This window comes from Saccostrea cucullata, unplaced genomic scaffold (genome assembly GCF_032062105.1).
Source record: "Saccostrea cucullata isolate Sc308-1 unplaced genomic scaffold, CSIRO_AGI_Scuc_v1 ctg503, whole genome shotgun sequence".
Taxonomy (NCBI): Eukaryota; Metazoa; Mollusca; class Bivalvia; order Ostreida; family Ostreidae; genus Saccostrea; species Saccostrea cuccullata.
Genome location: NW_026935642.1, coordinates 436,192 through 451,546, shown reverse-complemented (window position 1 = coordinate 451,546; position 15,355 = coordinate 436,192). Strand labels below are relative to the sequence as shown.

General features: G+C 32.0%; 1 protein-coding gene and 1 long non-coding RNA gene across 6 annotated transcripts; both read left to right on the top strand.

The window, feature by feature from the left end:
* Positions 1–273: 273 nt before the first annotated feature.
* LOC134243483 (uncharacterized) lies at positions 274–11,606 on the top strand. Of its 3 annotated transcripts, none has more exons than XM_062725750.1 (11): positions 274–348; positions 591–749; positions 3,439–3,567; positions 3,693–3,863; positions 4,918–5,142; positions 6,273–6,494; positions 7,639–7,779; positions 7,898–8,098; positions 8,358–8,543; positions 8,620–8,814; positions 10,914–11,606. In XM_062725750.1, the coding sequence occupies exons 1-11, from the start codon at positions 285–287 to the stop codon at positions 11,126–11,128; spliced, it is 1,908 nt and encodes a 635-aa protein (XP_062581734.1). In that variant the 5' UTR covers positions 274–284; the 3' UTR covers positions 11,129–11,606. The 3 variants fall into 3 exon arrangements, with proteins under 3 accessions (XP_062581734.1, XP_062581735.1, XP_062581736.1); XM_062725751.1 differs by lacking the exon at positions 10,914–11,606 and adding an exon at positions 9,532–10,577; XM_062725752.1 differs by lacking the exon at positions 8,620–8,814.
* Positions 11,607–12,175: 569 nt separating this feature from the next.
* Positions 12,176–15,121, top strand: LOC134243487 (uncharacterized). 3 transcript variants are annotated; one of them, XR_009987038.1, is made up of 5 exons: positions 12,186–12,507; positions 12,668–12,959; positions 13,331–13,403; positions 13,746–13,891; positions 14,879–15,121. It is a non-coding gene; the product is annotated as an uncharacterized LOC134243487 (long non-coding RNA). The 3 variants fall into 3 exon arrangements; XR_009987036.1 differs by having other exon boundaries at positions 12,176–12,507; positions 12,668–13,403; XR_009987037.1 differs by having other exon boundaries at positions 12,177–12,507; positions 12,854–13,403.
* Positions 15,122–15,355: the final 234 nt, after the last annotated feature.

Here is a 15,355-nt window from a genome sequence, read left to right as displayed (position 1 = left end):
ATATATTTAAAATAATCTATAAATTAAGGGAATGCTTCGTTCAAATTTTCTGAAATTCAAAAAGATTAAACAACAAACAGCGAAAATTTATGGAATAGTACTAAAGCACTCATACAAAGCTCTGAAAGCCTTTCCTAGCAAAGTATTTATACTACACTTTTAATGCACATTAACTTCAAAGTCTGTTACACGTACATGGTGTTTCTACGTACCATCCACTTGCATTGCAACACAGTGATGATTGAAATGATAGAATTTACTTCCTTCTTGTTCTAGTCATCATAATGACTGTCTTCTTTTCTGGTTATATCTATTTTGTTGCCATTTTACACATTCATTTGATTAATGGTAAGTTATTTTTCTCTTTTTTAACTTTTAGTGATAATTTTGAGTTACTTTGATTTGACTTTTTACTCAAATTGTTCTTGCAGTATAATTATAACATTTTAAAAATAACATACTAGTAGCTTTGAAAGGATAAACAATGTATATGTCACTCAAAATCGGTTAAATAATACGTATTTATTACTTGAGGAATACAAGAATGTTAAAATGGAGCGATTAAATAACTTAAATCTTACTTTTTACAGCTAAGTACTGTGCGTTTCAATTAGGGAGGAAGTATGGAAACACAAAAAACTGCACTAAACTAGAGCACTGTAAAAAGGCCTTTGATGATAAAACGGGAGCTTGTTTAGGGCCTGAGAACCAGTGTGAACCAGGATGGATGGGACCAGGCTGTCAATATAGTAAGCTCAGACAAATTGACCTTTTGAAATTCTTAAGTGAAAATAAGGAATGGTGTTTAATTCATAATGACAGAATAATAATTAATTGTGAACAAAGCAAAACACAGACCCATTGAAATATTAAAGGTGTTAGGTGCCCAGGAGGAGTAAGCATCCCTTGTTTTCTTGTCAAACCCGCTTTACAGTGCATGCATGTGTTGATCAGGTAGACAAAACTCAAGAAGTAGCTTCAGGTGCATAGGTAGAGACAGCATCTCTTGTGGAACAATCACACTAACAGTACAGAGTACTGGTCAAAATACAGAGTAATTTATAGGCTAAGAGCAAGAGCCACTTAGGGTCTTATTTGGCCCTGAGACTTCTGAAAAATCAGAACCGCTCAGTTTAGATTGCAAATGCAGTATTTATAACTAGGAGTGTTGTTGACCACGTATCTATTAATCATGACGTAATTTTCCCTCTAGTCAATGCATTATGACGTCAAAAATACGTCATTTTCCCCATATCCTGTAAATTCCTTTGAAAATGGCCTATTTTTTCAACATTTCATATAGAGCACAACATCAGATCCAAAATATACAAATGCATAATGAAAGATCTGTTTCTAAAGATAAAAAAAAACATGTTTAATTTTTTGGATCGTAGGCTCTGCTCATATTTTAATTCTTTGCTGAATGGAGTCAAATACACATGGTTTCTGCAAATTTCAAGAAAATTGCAACTTCTCAAAGCCTGTTTTCCAATATCTGGAATCTCAAAAAGAAATTCTATTATAGGAAATTGAAGTACCAAGTCTCTCCTTTATTTCGATATAAGAAATGGTAAAGAGGATAACAGTTCATTAATTGATTTAAGTACAGGGTCATTTTATGCATAAAGTGAACCTAGCTCTTCAGTATGAACACAGCGATATGTTTTATTTATGAACAACCGGATTGTTGAAATCCTAGTGACAACAACGTATTTGTATATATTTAATATTTTTTTGTTTTTAAATTAAATTTAATAACGGCTTTAACCATACCATTTCCATGCCAACTGTTGAAATTTATCAGGCATTAACTGGGGGACATTTACTGGACATCAAAGAGAAAAGGCCATCTCCAAACACTAAAATTATATTACAAATTATACCAGGGCCCTCGTACATTTATTTTTATCAGCGTTTTTATTGTCTGTGTAGCGGGCCAATTCCTCACATTCAAGTATACTTATCTAGTTTAAATGGAAAATTTTCATCAATAGGTGTATTACAGCTGACTCCTTTTTTAATTAAATCCCATAAACTGAACAATTCTGCATGAGGCTTAAGATACCAATTAAAATATTCAATCTGCTATTTGTTTTATAAGTTTCGATGGTCCTTGTTAATCATTTTAATTTTATGAAATAAGACATCATTAAAATTCCTCGTTTTGTTGGAAAATGCAGTTGTGGCATTTATCGGGATTATGGCATCAACTTCATTCCTCATGATTAAGTTCAAACTTTTGACTCAACTAAATATTCCTGAACATGTAAACATGTCCTCGTCATGTTTATTCTGCCAACAATGTTCATATATAATTCCAAGCAAATATGGACCAAAGACTTTCACAATAAATAATACACAACGGCATGTAATTTGATAATTTTTAACTTTAAATAAGTGATTTTAGAATAACTGCTGGACATACTCACCAGTTTCAATTATTTATGAATTAGGAATGATTGATTCTGAATACTAAAGATTATATATGCATTGCCTGTTAATGCTACCTCCTGCTTAATCGTTTTTTGTCTGACAGGTTTGACGTTATTTGTTAGATCATTGTTTTTGTTGTAAATTTGATGAAGTTCTCCGTATATCTGATTAATACATAGTACCCATGGAGGATCTGGACGATTAACAGGGTATGCTTACTACTCTAAGTCACCTGATTCGACCTTTGGTGTTTTCAGGATATTATTGGCACTGCTCTTGATTGGTTTTTTTCCCTAGATTTGTGAGATTAATAATATTTTGTTATCAATGTATTTTACGTTTTAAAAAATGCCAGATTGAACACATATTCAGGAAATTTCTGGTTTTTATACCTCATGTCTTCTTTACTTATTTATGTCAAAGTTAAGACCCGGATATTTTAAGATACATTAATTGATATATCACCACACAGTTCTGTTTATTTTGTCCCTTATCAAGTTTTTGACAAGAATTTTAAAATCTTATTTTGTTGTTGACATTTTTTGTGACAAATTATAACGGATTTGAAATCCTTCCCTGCAGAAAACGCTTATTACATGTTGTGTTTTTCCTCTTTATCAAAATAATCTGTTACTTTTTAAAAAAAATCTGCTTAATTTAGTACCATGATTGTAATTCCAAGAATATTACAGACTTTTTTATTATATGAGACTAGCCAATAATACTAAATACCAAAAAAAAAGAAAAAAAAAATACAAAAATGCCTATTGCACACATAAAAATCATTCAAACAATGATGTGAATATCAATATTTTAAAGTGAAAATAAAGAAAGGATTGTTCCCCAAATCTCTTGGTGTGTTGCTATGTAAATATTCATTCAAGATATCAAAAAGTTCCTGAAAGACTTCAGTCCAATATGCAATTACAAGTATGATTATCTATAATACGATATACAATTTAAAGGAATATCTTTATTTCCAATGAATTACGTCTTTGTTTCCAGTAAATTTAGCATATAAAAAGAAATCCACCAGGCCAAGTCTTGATGGGAACTTGAGCACATCTGAGGACATCAAACGAATACGGATCGATTTCTATGGAAGTTTTATAATTTCTGCTTTAAATATTCATGGTAATAAATTAATTTTTTATTGCCTTGAAATCTTTTACATGGCTAAATCGTGTAGTTAAAACCAATATCCAACGAATTTGTATGGTAAATATGATTTATTTTTCTTCTGCTTGGATTTTTTACAGCAATTTCGTCAAACAACGTAACCATCAAATCTCTAAATAACGAGACATGTTTCATCGGACCAATTAAAGAAGGCACCCCTCTTGTATTCTGCAGCTATGTTCTGAGAACAAGAATGTTAGATATTTCATTTACACGACAAACAACCGTATCTGAAATAGAAGTTTATGGAGGTTTATTTTTTTTATTTTTATTCTTATATGTTTATTTTGAAAATAAATTCAGACATGAAAATATCCCTTTTTATTGTCAATGTAGCTAAATTATCATAAATTTAACTGTTAGATTTTTTTATATATATAAATGGCATATCTTATCACTTATCAATTGCAAACTTCTTTTATTGAAAAAATAGATTTCACAGCCAAAATATTTGATATACGAAAGACGCAGAGGTATTTTCTTAGAATATTCATTTTATATTGACTAAGATCTTTTTCATTATTATTTATTATCTTATTTCTTATTATATTGTTTTGCTTATTAAGGCCCTGTCACACCAAGCTGCGTTCACACAGAGACTTAAGGGCATTGTTAAATTTTTAAAATCGCCGAGGAATCGCAGGGAAATTGCTCAAAATTCTGTAAAATTTTCACAATGTGAAGATATCATGGCGTCCTTACGGCGACGGACGCGATTCTACAACGATCTCACAGCGTTTTACTGCGTTCCCATGGAAATCTCTTGGTGACTGACTGCGCTTCGGCGTGTTAGGAGTTTTCACCTCGTGTTCACAGCGTTCTCACTGCGCTTGCTGCGTTCACAATACGTTCACAATGTGTTCTATACCCATTGATATATATTCAGAAGGAACATAAAACGTTTTTGTTTAAAGCTTCAAGTTACACGATTAATAGACTCCTAATCATGCCAAAAATATTCTTAATAATGTGCGTTTGATCTAAGAATTCAGTTAGAAAATTTCACATAACAAATTTTTTGCACTAAAGATATGTTTCAAAGACCCTTTTTTTCTACAACAACAAATGAGACTATTGAAATGGTGAATGATTAGACCATAAAAACATTATTTATTACAAGATGTTTTCCTCTTGAGAATTCATTTCAAACATCAGCTGTAGTTCATCAAGTCTAATAAACCAAACAAGAAATTTATTTGGATACTATTTTCTCTCATGTTGTACAAGTTCTATGAAAAGCAACTTTAAGACAAGAATTTTGATTTTTTTTTTTTCGTTTTATTGAGGTAACATTGAATTCTTTAGGACGGAATGTCGCTTTGTGGAGGAAGACGTCACAGTCATCAGACTACAACAGTGATTACACATCTGACAAAGCAGTGGATGGATGGGACAGCGGAGGAGATTTGTTCAATAACTCGTGCACACTAACATATGGGATAATTGAGCCTAATGGTCCTTATTGGAGAGTTAATCTTGGAAGCCCATATTCAATTATGTCAGTTCGCATAGCAAGTAGAAATAAATTCGGTTTGTTTTTGTTTTATAATGTATTGTCATCTTCTCAGAATTAATTTAAGAAATAAAGTCCGCGTTTTCGTGAATGTTGCAGAATAACCTCCGACGTCGAGAAATGTTGTTTGAAAGATAAAAGCCGAGGCGTTAGCCGAGGCTTTTATATTTCAAACAACATTTCGAGACCGAGGAGGTTATTCTGCATCATTCACGACAACAAGGACTTTATTTCTATTCTACCATGTATACTACAGTCACTAAAATACGGATAATCGTTTCCTCTATAGAGGAACGAATTAGGTCACCATGTCTCGATTACGCTGTTTCTTTTAACACCAGAGGTAAAATTTGTTTGCTTATTTGTGTATAGAATGCAGACGATTTGAGCTTTCGTTACATTAAAAATAGCCTTTTTAAATTACAAAATTGTTCGTATATTGTATTGATCAGTTAAAATGAATATACAATAACAAAATAATGCTCCTGTTTTAGAGCTAAAATCACGTTGTTTAATGTGTAGGGAGGTCCGTGGAATAGCCCCGCTATAAAAACCGACATTCATCAGCAGTTTGATGCAAGAAGTCGTTATTGATGATAAAAAGTCGTTATTACGAGATAAAAAGTCGTAATAACGAGATAAAAAGTCGTCATTACGACTAAAGAAAGTCGTAATATCGAGATAATAAGTCGTTATTACGAGATAAAAAGTCGTTATTACGACTTAAGAAAGTCGTTATTACGAGATAAAAAGTCGTAATAACAAAATAAAAAGTCGTTATTACGACTTAAGAAAGTCGTAATAACGAGATAATCAGTCATTATTACGAGATAAAAAGTCGTTATTACGACTTAAGAAAGTCGTTATTACGAGATAAAAAGTCGTTATTATGAGATAAAAAGTCGTTATTACGAGATAAAAAGTCGTTATTACGAGATAAAAAGTCGTTATTACGACTTAAGAAAGTCGTAATAACGAGATAAAAAGTCGTTATTACGAGATAAAAAGTCCTTATTACGAGATAAAAAGTCCTTATTACGACTTAATTTTTTTTCTTCATTTTCTAATTTGACCCTTGTAGGCTTTCGTACTATGTAAATTTAGGTATTTATATTATTTCAAATATTTCATATGAATTATATTGCAGAGAAAAGGTTGAATGGATTTCGATTAATTGGAGAAAACTTTACAAACACGAGGCAGTTGATATATTCAGATCAAGGAAATGCTACTCCAAGAAGTTCAGTTTGGGTACACTCGTCATTGATGAGATCATCTTTGTATCACACGATCATCATTGATGGAAAATATTTGGTTAACTACAAAAGCAGATACCAGATTCTCGCGCTCTGTGAAGTAGAAGTGTTTGGTATTAATATTTTATAGGTTTATTCTATTCTGATGATTTCTTTAATACAAAATCAGAAGGGCAACAAATTTCATACAGAATATATTAAAATAGATTTTTTTTCTGAACATATTCAGTTACACCTCAAAAAAAACAGTTAATTATATTTTTTTTCTTTTGAAACAACTGGTCACGGTGGGCTAGTGATAGAGCGTTCGCTTTGTGATCGGGAGGTCCGGGTTTACGGCACCGCGTCAAACCTAAGACGTAAATATAGTTAGTGACTGTTCCTTTGCCAAGCGCTTAAAGTCACGGGTCTTTCGGAATGACCTTAAAAACGTAGGTTTCGTGTCACGGTAGGCGTTGGCACGATAAAGAACCCTCACTGTTCAATGGCACTGAGGGCCGAGTATTGGTCTACATTTGAAGCCCTTTACCCGCATACGCATACATACCGGCATGCATCTCTACATGAGTAAAAGATTTTCGCATGGGACGTTAAGCAATATAAAATCAATCAATTATTTGGACACAAAAATGAACGTTGGGACCTTCAGTACCCATTTTTAAAGAAATATTTGAAATGCATAGGAACGTTATGATGAGCACGACAACCAATAAAAATACGGATGACATTTATTTTTCTTTACTTTCATATTTTACAAATATCATATTCTTGTGGAAAATTGGAGGGCTTAAAATGTCAAAAATGATTGAGAAAGGATAAACAATTTTTATAGTTTAACTCCATTTTGAAAAACAAAATATTGATAGAAAAGTTCGAGACATAACGTTGTAGTCAAAGGCTATTATTTACACGTCTGCATTTTAAGGAATTGATTGTATAGAACCCCTATAAAAGTGTTTGACACCATAAAGCACGTCTTTCAAATTTTTACAAACACTATTTTACCCTATCCCTACCAACTCACAATGGCGCGACACCATTTTAGAAAAATCAGCATTACTTGTAAACATTTGTAAGACAAGTATCATTTTCAAAAAATGAAACATTTATGTGAGATGTTTTGGGAAGGGGGTGAAATTTTCAGAGGATGTCTGTGAAAGTAAATACATGTAATTATAATAATACCTTCTGCGTACAAACAATCATATCAAACAAATTGCTAATATTTTCTGCTGTCACTTGCTATTGAACTTTTAGCTTGCAGATTAACAGAAAATGACAGAGAAGACTGTGTTAGTTTTTGTCCCAAAAACTGCCAGCAATCTGAAACGTGTTTAAATGAAAACTTTACCTGTCCTAAGTGTAACCCTGGATGGGAGGGTCCTCATTGTACTCAAGGTTATTTTTTTTCATTTACTTTTGGTCTTTCCATCAATTATCACATTCATTTTAATATTTGTATATTGTATTCTTTTTTAACATGTTTGAAAGAATTCTCTCTTTTCTCTTATTTCAGTCGTTTCTTGTAAAAGACCAGATGTATTAAAAAGAAATTTGTCCCTCTCTCCTGATTATTCATCATATGAATTTAACACAACAATACATTTTACATGTCTCGAAGGATTTATAATCCGGGGATATACACAAGCAGTTTGTGGACTAGAGGGGATTTTCATTAATAATAATCGTTCTGTATACATGCATCCATCATGCGAAGGTATGAAGCGTTGCACATCATAAGACAGGAAAGCTAACAACCAGCTTTTTTTTTAATTTAGAAAGAAAGGGATCTCGTGATACACAGTTATCTTTTTTTCTCCCCTTTTTGTACTAAAAGATTTAAAAAATGTTTTTAATTGTTTCAAAATATCTTTTGTTTATTATTGTTCCTTTTAATAAGTACATGTTTATCAACTAGCCGCAACCCCAACCCTAACCTATAATTACGTAGTTTTACATTAATTTTATCTTTACAGCTATAACTTGTTCCAGTGCTGACAATTATCTATCGGATATAATAAAGACTCCTTCAAAGCTGAAGTATAACTACCATGAGAGGATAAACTTTTCTTGTGCGAGTGGATACGCTCTACAAAAACCAACAGTGGCTGTGTGCGAAGAAGATGGACTTCGATACACAGATGGATATCCGAATTGTACAGGTAAAATGTGCTATGCATGCAGTTTTTTTGTTTATTTTATTGCGTTTACTAACTCTTTATCTTTCAACTTTCTTAGCAATACAGTGTAACAGATCAACAGTAACAAGCAGCAATCTGTTCTTAGATCCTCTAAAAGAAATGTATGCATTTAATGTGACCATAACCTTTTCATGTAAGAAAGGGTACAACCTAAGGGGCTCAAAGTCGGGAAAATGTTTACAAAACAACGTCTTTGTTTTTATGCCTGACGATGAAAAGCCATATTGTGAAGGTAAAACTGTCTTCCATCATGCACACATACTTCTGCACGCAAGTAAGTCTTATTGATGATGATCCAAAATTAATGACATAGCGCAAATAATTATTGATACAATGTATTTCTATTCATTTTATATCAGTTTATTTCAGTTCCTTAGCACTTCGTGTACCACTGAATAATATAATATTTTCTTGTTAATAACTTGAATTTGATTCGTCAAAAAAGACACTTTCTTCACCTCTAAATAAGTAAATCATGCCTTCATGTGTGATAGAACTTAGGAACTCTCATCACTGCTTGACGACTGGTGATACATGCATCCTTTAATAATGTTGGCTTTGCGGAATCTATGCCTTTGCAGTTCACCTTTTACAGTTTTGTTTAAAAAAGTAAATATATACGAGGGTTGTCCAAAAAAGTCGTAGAAAGGGAAAATAATTTAGTTTCTCTTTGCTAAATAAAATTTCTTTTCTTGTCATAGCAACAAGTAACATTTCATGATCATGCATTTCAAGTTTCATGATGATATCACGTTTAGTAAGAAAACTATGAAAAAATAAAGAGAGCATGTATGTGTGCATCAGCGCACGAGAGCAAGCGTAATTTACGTCTCTTATAACGTCATGGTCTTTTTTTCTGATTCACACGCGTTTGTTAACGTACAATAATTTTTTAAAGTAAAAAACCACTTTTGACTAAGGGAATTCACAACTGTCCATCTTTTTAAAGATTTAAATTTCTGCCGAAATTGAGTCGAAAGATTAGCTTATATTGTAGACACCAGAGAATAAACATTGTTTGACGTTTGCGTGGCCCAGAACGTTTCGCGCTGTCTGCGTTTAACAAACAGTACTCTACTTCTTACATGCGGTAACTACTGTGCAGTATAGAGGAAAAACTATTATTGAATCTCATACCATTTAAAAACGACTTTTCCATTAGAAGCTAGCGTGAAATGTCACTTCTGTACTTCTTTTTCCCGTCTCTTATGTATATAAAACATATCCAAAACAATTTATCTCCGTGCGCCGGGTAGGCGTCCGACGACGTCATTTTCATCAAACTCAATGCCAACAACACTTTGAAAATCATGACACCAATCGTCTGTTTCTAACGCTATTTATATGAAAATTTGACAGGATATTAAGATTTGATTCTGTTTTCACTTATTTAAATTTGAGTTCAATGTTTTAAATAGTTCTAAAGAAATAAAAGCAAATATTATAGTTCTTTGCGTATAATTTTCCGAATTTTGTTCGTGCGCCGACACACCATATCGGCCTTCATATAAATCGTCCTAATTTTATTAATATGGAAGATATATATTTAAGAATTCACAGTTTTAAAGAATATTGGATATATTATGTCTATGCAAAATTTGATTAGTATTGAATGATTTTTTAAATAGTTATAACCATTGTCTACGACTTTTTGGGACAACCCTTATATGTGATAGTCAGTATAATAAATAATAGAGGAGTCTCGGCTGATAATATTTTTCTTGTGATATTATTTATCAGTGTTACCTTGGACTACATGCAGTACATACAATTAAACTATAAAAATGACTCTACGATTAAACGCAAACGCAGCTTGGCTTGAAAAAATCTAAATCGTTGAAAAATACCAGGTAGGTAAAATAAAAGGAGAGACCCAAACGGGATATCAGGTGTAAGTTTCAGAAGAAACAGATGACAAAATAGTTACGCGACGTCAGGGGTTCTTTGTCTTATACTATTCGTATGCCCTGGTATGATTGGAACCAAAAGTGAACTAGATTCTCTATCTACTAGGTCAGGCGACAATTAATTATGTCACTTTGATAAATTATACGTAGGCTTAATTTTAAGTGTTTAAAATCCATAATTTGAAGGTTATATTCAACACGGTTCATTATATCTTTTATGTGGACAAGGAAAATTTCATACGATGGTACCTCAATCTAATGATAAGGTAAGCATTGGAAAACTGAATCAAATGCCCTTAAATGTATATCTACCATTGTAGGATTTCTAAGATATTTATGAATACCCTTTGTTAGCATCTAAATGTCTCGTATAAACTTTCCATCCGATTCGTGCTGTTGCGTGTATATTTTACTTTCTATACAGCTATAAGGTGTGATGAGACGGCTATTGATGTTCCTCACATTATCATTGACGAAAGGAAATCTTACAACTATAACGAAATAAAAATATTTGAATGTTTAGAGGGCTTTATCAGACATGGATCAGAAAAAGGAATATGTAATACCACAAACAATTTTCTGTTTTCTTCCGAAGATGGTGTCCCATCATGCCAAGGATGTATTAATCAAAATCTGTGAAAATATATCTCTACAATTAAGAGAATTTCTCTGTTGATAAAACATACAATGGCCTTTATATTTTATCTCTAGTCTATTATGTTGTGGTGCATTTTTTTATATCAATAATCTATAATTGCAAGAAGGAATATGATGCGAAGATATTGATACCGTCTAGGATGTATATTTCACTGGACACCTGATCCTATGTTTTCAGGAGTCCTTCTTTGTCCTATTCCTGATTCATTTTTTTTTATAAATTATATTGATCACTTTTTTTTATCAAGGTTTTACATTTATTCAATTTAGATTATATTCCGTGGTCTAGATAAAGGCGATTTGCAACAAAACTAAATTCCTTAGAATGAGTAATAATAATTATGTCTTTTCAATTTATTTAAAAAATGATCCTAATAATTGCCCACGAAAGCTCGAAAGTTTTTTTTACCAATGGAGTCCTTTATTGCATGAATTTTGGAACGAGGAGACCAATTCTAAAGGGGAAAGTCGGAATAGACGGTAAATATTTACGTGTCTAAACGGGCAACCATACCCTCTCAAGTACAACCACTGTAGATCACATGATTCAAACTGATTGATTGTAAATTGTCTAACGTCCCGTTTCACTCATATAGAGACGTTACCGTATTTCGGTGAAGGGCTTCAAATTTAGACCTATACACGGCACTCAGGGCCATTGAGCAGTGAGCGTTCTTTATCATGCCAACGCCTACCGTGACATGGGACCTATGTTTTAAAGTCATATCAGAAAGACCCATTATTTTCATTTCCAATGCCAAGCGCTTGGCGAAGGAACAGTCACTACCTATGTTTACTTCTTAGGTTTGAGGCGATTCAAACTCAGGAATTCACGATCAGAAGCGAGTGTGCTTATCACTTCCCTACTTGCCACCAATACCGGACACTCATAGGTTAAACAACCCTTAGACGTTATTACAGTTAACTGAGAAAATAAATCAAAAATTTTAATTAAGAATTGGTTTAATATTTTGTGAAGAAACGTGTGTTATTTTTTTTCTCTTTCTCTGTGACAAAAACGTGTTGAATATAAATCATACACGCTACCAATTTTGATGAACCATATTACGACAATGTCTATCTCTTCATCAGTGATGTTCCTGCTGAAACTGAAATCCGAAATATTTCAATGCTTAGAATTCTTGCCATATGTGTCTTTGTTTTCACGGCAATAACGTGCAACGAATCGGCTATAGAAGTTGAAAATCTTTTGATTGATGCGTCAGTTATCTACAAATATAATCAAATAAAAGAATTTAAGTGCAAAGAAGGTTTCGTAAACACTGGATCAAAGATGGGGACATGTAAAACTCGAGATGATTTTGAATTTTCATCCAAAAGTGGTAAACCTTTTTGCAAAGGTATGAAGCTTCTACTATTTTTCAGACGAAATTCACATTGTTTTAAATAAATTATTTTTATATACAGAAAGCTAATGATTACTTTTTACTAAATAATGGAATCAAAAATCTTGACTGCAAATAATAATATTAAAAGTTTGTACTGAAATTCATAAAACAGGATTTATTTCCACTGCGTAAAATGAAAGAAGCATGAACATTTTCCTGCCTAACTACTAATATCAAATACTACATATATTTTCGTTTGGAAATAATGCTTTATCGAGATGTTGGGATGTTGCGCTACATTAAGAGGAACCATTTGATAAAACCGATGTTTAGCTTACGGAGCTTTGGTTTTATGCAGAGAAAGTCGGTCATTTTCAAACAATAATCGGAGCTTTGACTGGGGGGATACTTGTTGGCTTTGTGATATTAGTATTTAATATTTAAATCGCACTGATACTCCTCAGGTATGGTGTTTTTATAATTGTTCTATCTAAATTACATTTCATTTATAACATATATATGTAGTGCATATTTTAAATATATGTTTTTCTTTACCTTGCAAAATAAAATATCAAAGGTTTTCTTTTCAATTTGTAAAATCAACCCTACCTTTTGTTTGAACAAATTATTAAGTCTTTGTATTATTCTGCTTTACGTTAGTAGTAAAATATAAAAGAATGAATGCACTTTTGTACGTCATGTTGAACATTTTCTGCTACCCATTTTAATCTTTACATTACAATATATCCCTGAATTAATCTATAATTATTGTGCAAGCATATGCTTTTGATATTTATGCCTTGGTTTTTTGTCAAACATATTTCTATAATTACAGACAATGCCATTGAAAAGAACATGTTTAAGCCTTTAAATTCCGGAAATTTGAACAGGACCACCGTCGAATTTAGGTACCTGCAAATAGGCGGAGACATTTAAATCGCATGATTGTGCAATGTAACAATAGCACATATGATATTTAGCAATCAAATACTACACTACGAATTTAAATGGTGAAGAGAGAGATTGTGTAGTTTCATGGTGCACATTTCAAAAGATATAGCTATGGTTAGAAGTCATTGCGATAGTTTTTTGTATGTAGAGAAATGATCCCTTCTTTCATATATTTTGTTCAGTATGGACGATGTAATTAATAAAGATTTGATAAGATTTGTTTTATCTATATAAGAACAAAAGTTGCTAATAAATATAAAGCAAAAGGGGAGAATTTTATTATTGATTGACTAATTTAGGAATGGGGCTGAGAAGAGTGGATTATTTTGTGTTCTACAAGTTGTGCTGGAGAGAATGAAGATAGAACAGGATGTCGCCATACATCAGGTGATTCAGCAGATGCTGGCAGATGCGCAGTGTGAGACCAAGCATCATACCTAATGTGGTAGGTTTATTACGAAGAATATGTCACTTAAAAATTATTGACAACGACCTGATTATGAAATAGTGCAACATTGTATCTTATTACAATGGTATTAAGTAAGTATTTATGATTATGTAGATTATGTATTATGTAGAAGTAATACGGTATATTGCATATCAAAACAAAGGTTAGTCATTTTCACTGTATTTAAGAGGAACTTTGTTTTCCCTCTGCAGCTGGTTATCTACAAATAGTTCTTTTTCGAAGGCGGAAATAATTAATCAGTTTGAAATACAGTATTTCAAAAGTATCTGAAATTTTTAAATGAAATTCTGAAAATACATGTACAAAATAAACCCTTACAGAAAAGGAGGCAGGCGGATTTTAATACAAGTTTAACTAATCCTTTGTCTTTGCTCCTCACCAAAGCATATACAGCAGTGTAAGTGTGCAACAACATATTTCAGCTTATATCTCCTCGTTGATTTGATAGGAAACAGAATGTTTAACGAAAAAACTATCGACAAATAAGTTAAGAATATAAAATCTTGTTTACTCTAATCACAAATTACCTTTTCTCAAAGAACTTTGTAGCTGGAACACGATTAGTTATTGTGGTTTTTAGGGGGAAGGGGGGAGGTGGGTATCGATACTGAGTGACTCAGTGCTCATAGTTTACTTTAATATTTACATATTTTTTTCTATCTAGTAAAACGTTGTTCGTTTCTATATCAATTTATTTTTCCCCTTTTTCTTTTCAAGAGGATTTTTTTAGACGAATCCTTATTTAATATAATCAAATAAAAAATCTTAAGAACATAACACCTGTCAAAATTTTCTTTATTCAAGCAGACTTTTGAAAATTCGGCCATTTTTCACTGCATAAATAGTGCTGCATAAGATATGTAAATTAGATTTAAGATAACTCTCAATATATCCAACATTATTTTTGTCCGTATTTCAATATATATTTCCGTATAGAATCACTGATTAATCACTCGTTTTTAGGAGCAGTTGAAGTTTTGTTACGATGAAGTTATGGAGTTCTTGAACCAATTAGTGCCTATTCAACTTTCAATAAAAGAAGAGGTACATAGACAAATCTTATTGAATTTGCATTAAAAAAGTGCGCTCAAACATATTTTTGTTTTTTCTCAGATTGAATTTTATAGTTTATTTTACATTTATTTAGAAATCATGTTTATACATCCATAGCTTTAAAATATATAATATATAATATGTTCTATTATCATAAGACGCTTTATTATATATAAATTTTTGTTCTTAGTTGTTTTTTTTAAATATGCGTAAGATATTTTTCTACTAAAGGAAAAGCATCATCAAGGACGCCAGATATCTTGTTCACCGAATATAAAGAATTAAGTGTTTTCTAAGCATTTTGTGAGGACGGAGAATCATACATCAATTGATCAGCGCGTCGACAAAAGTGCTTTCCACTCACTAGATATTAGATGAAAGCATTTA

Bases quoted from the DNA above. Each gene is read 5' to 3' on its own strand.
- LOC134243483 (XM_062725750.1), top strand. From the start codon at position 285: ATGACTGTCTTCTTTTCTGGTTATATCTATTTTGTTGCCATTTTACAC. The intron at 349-590 runs GTAAGTTATTTT...TACTTTTTACAG, and splicing joins ACACATTCATTTGATTAATG to CTAAGTACTGTGCGTTTCAA. The intron at 8,544-8,619 runs GTAAAATGTGCT...CAACTTTCTTAG, and splicing joins TGGATATCCGAATTGTACAG to CAATACAGTGTAACAGATCA.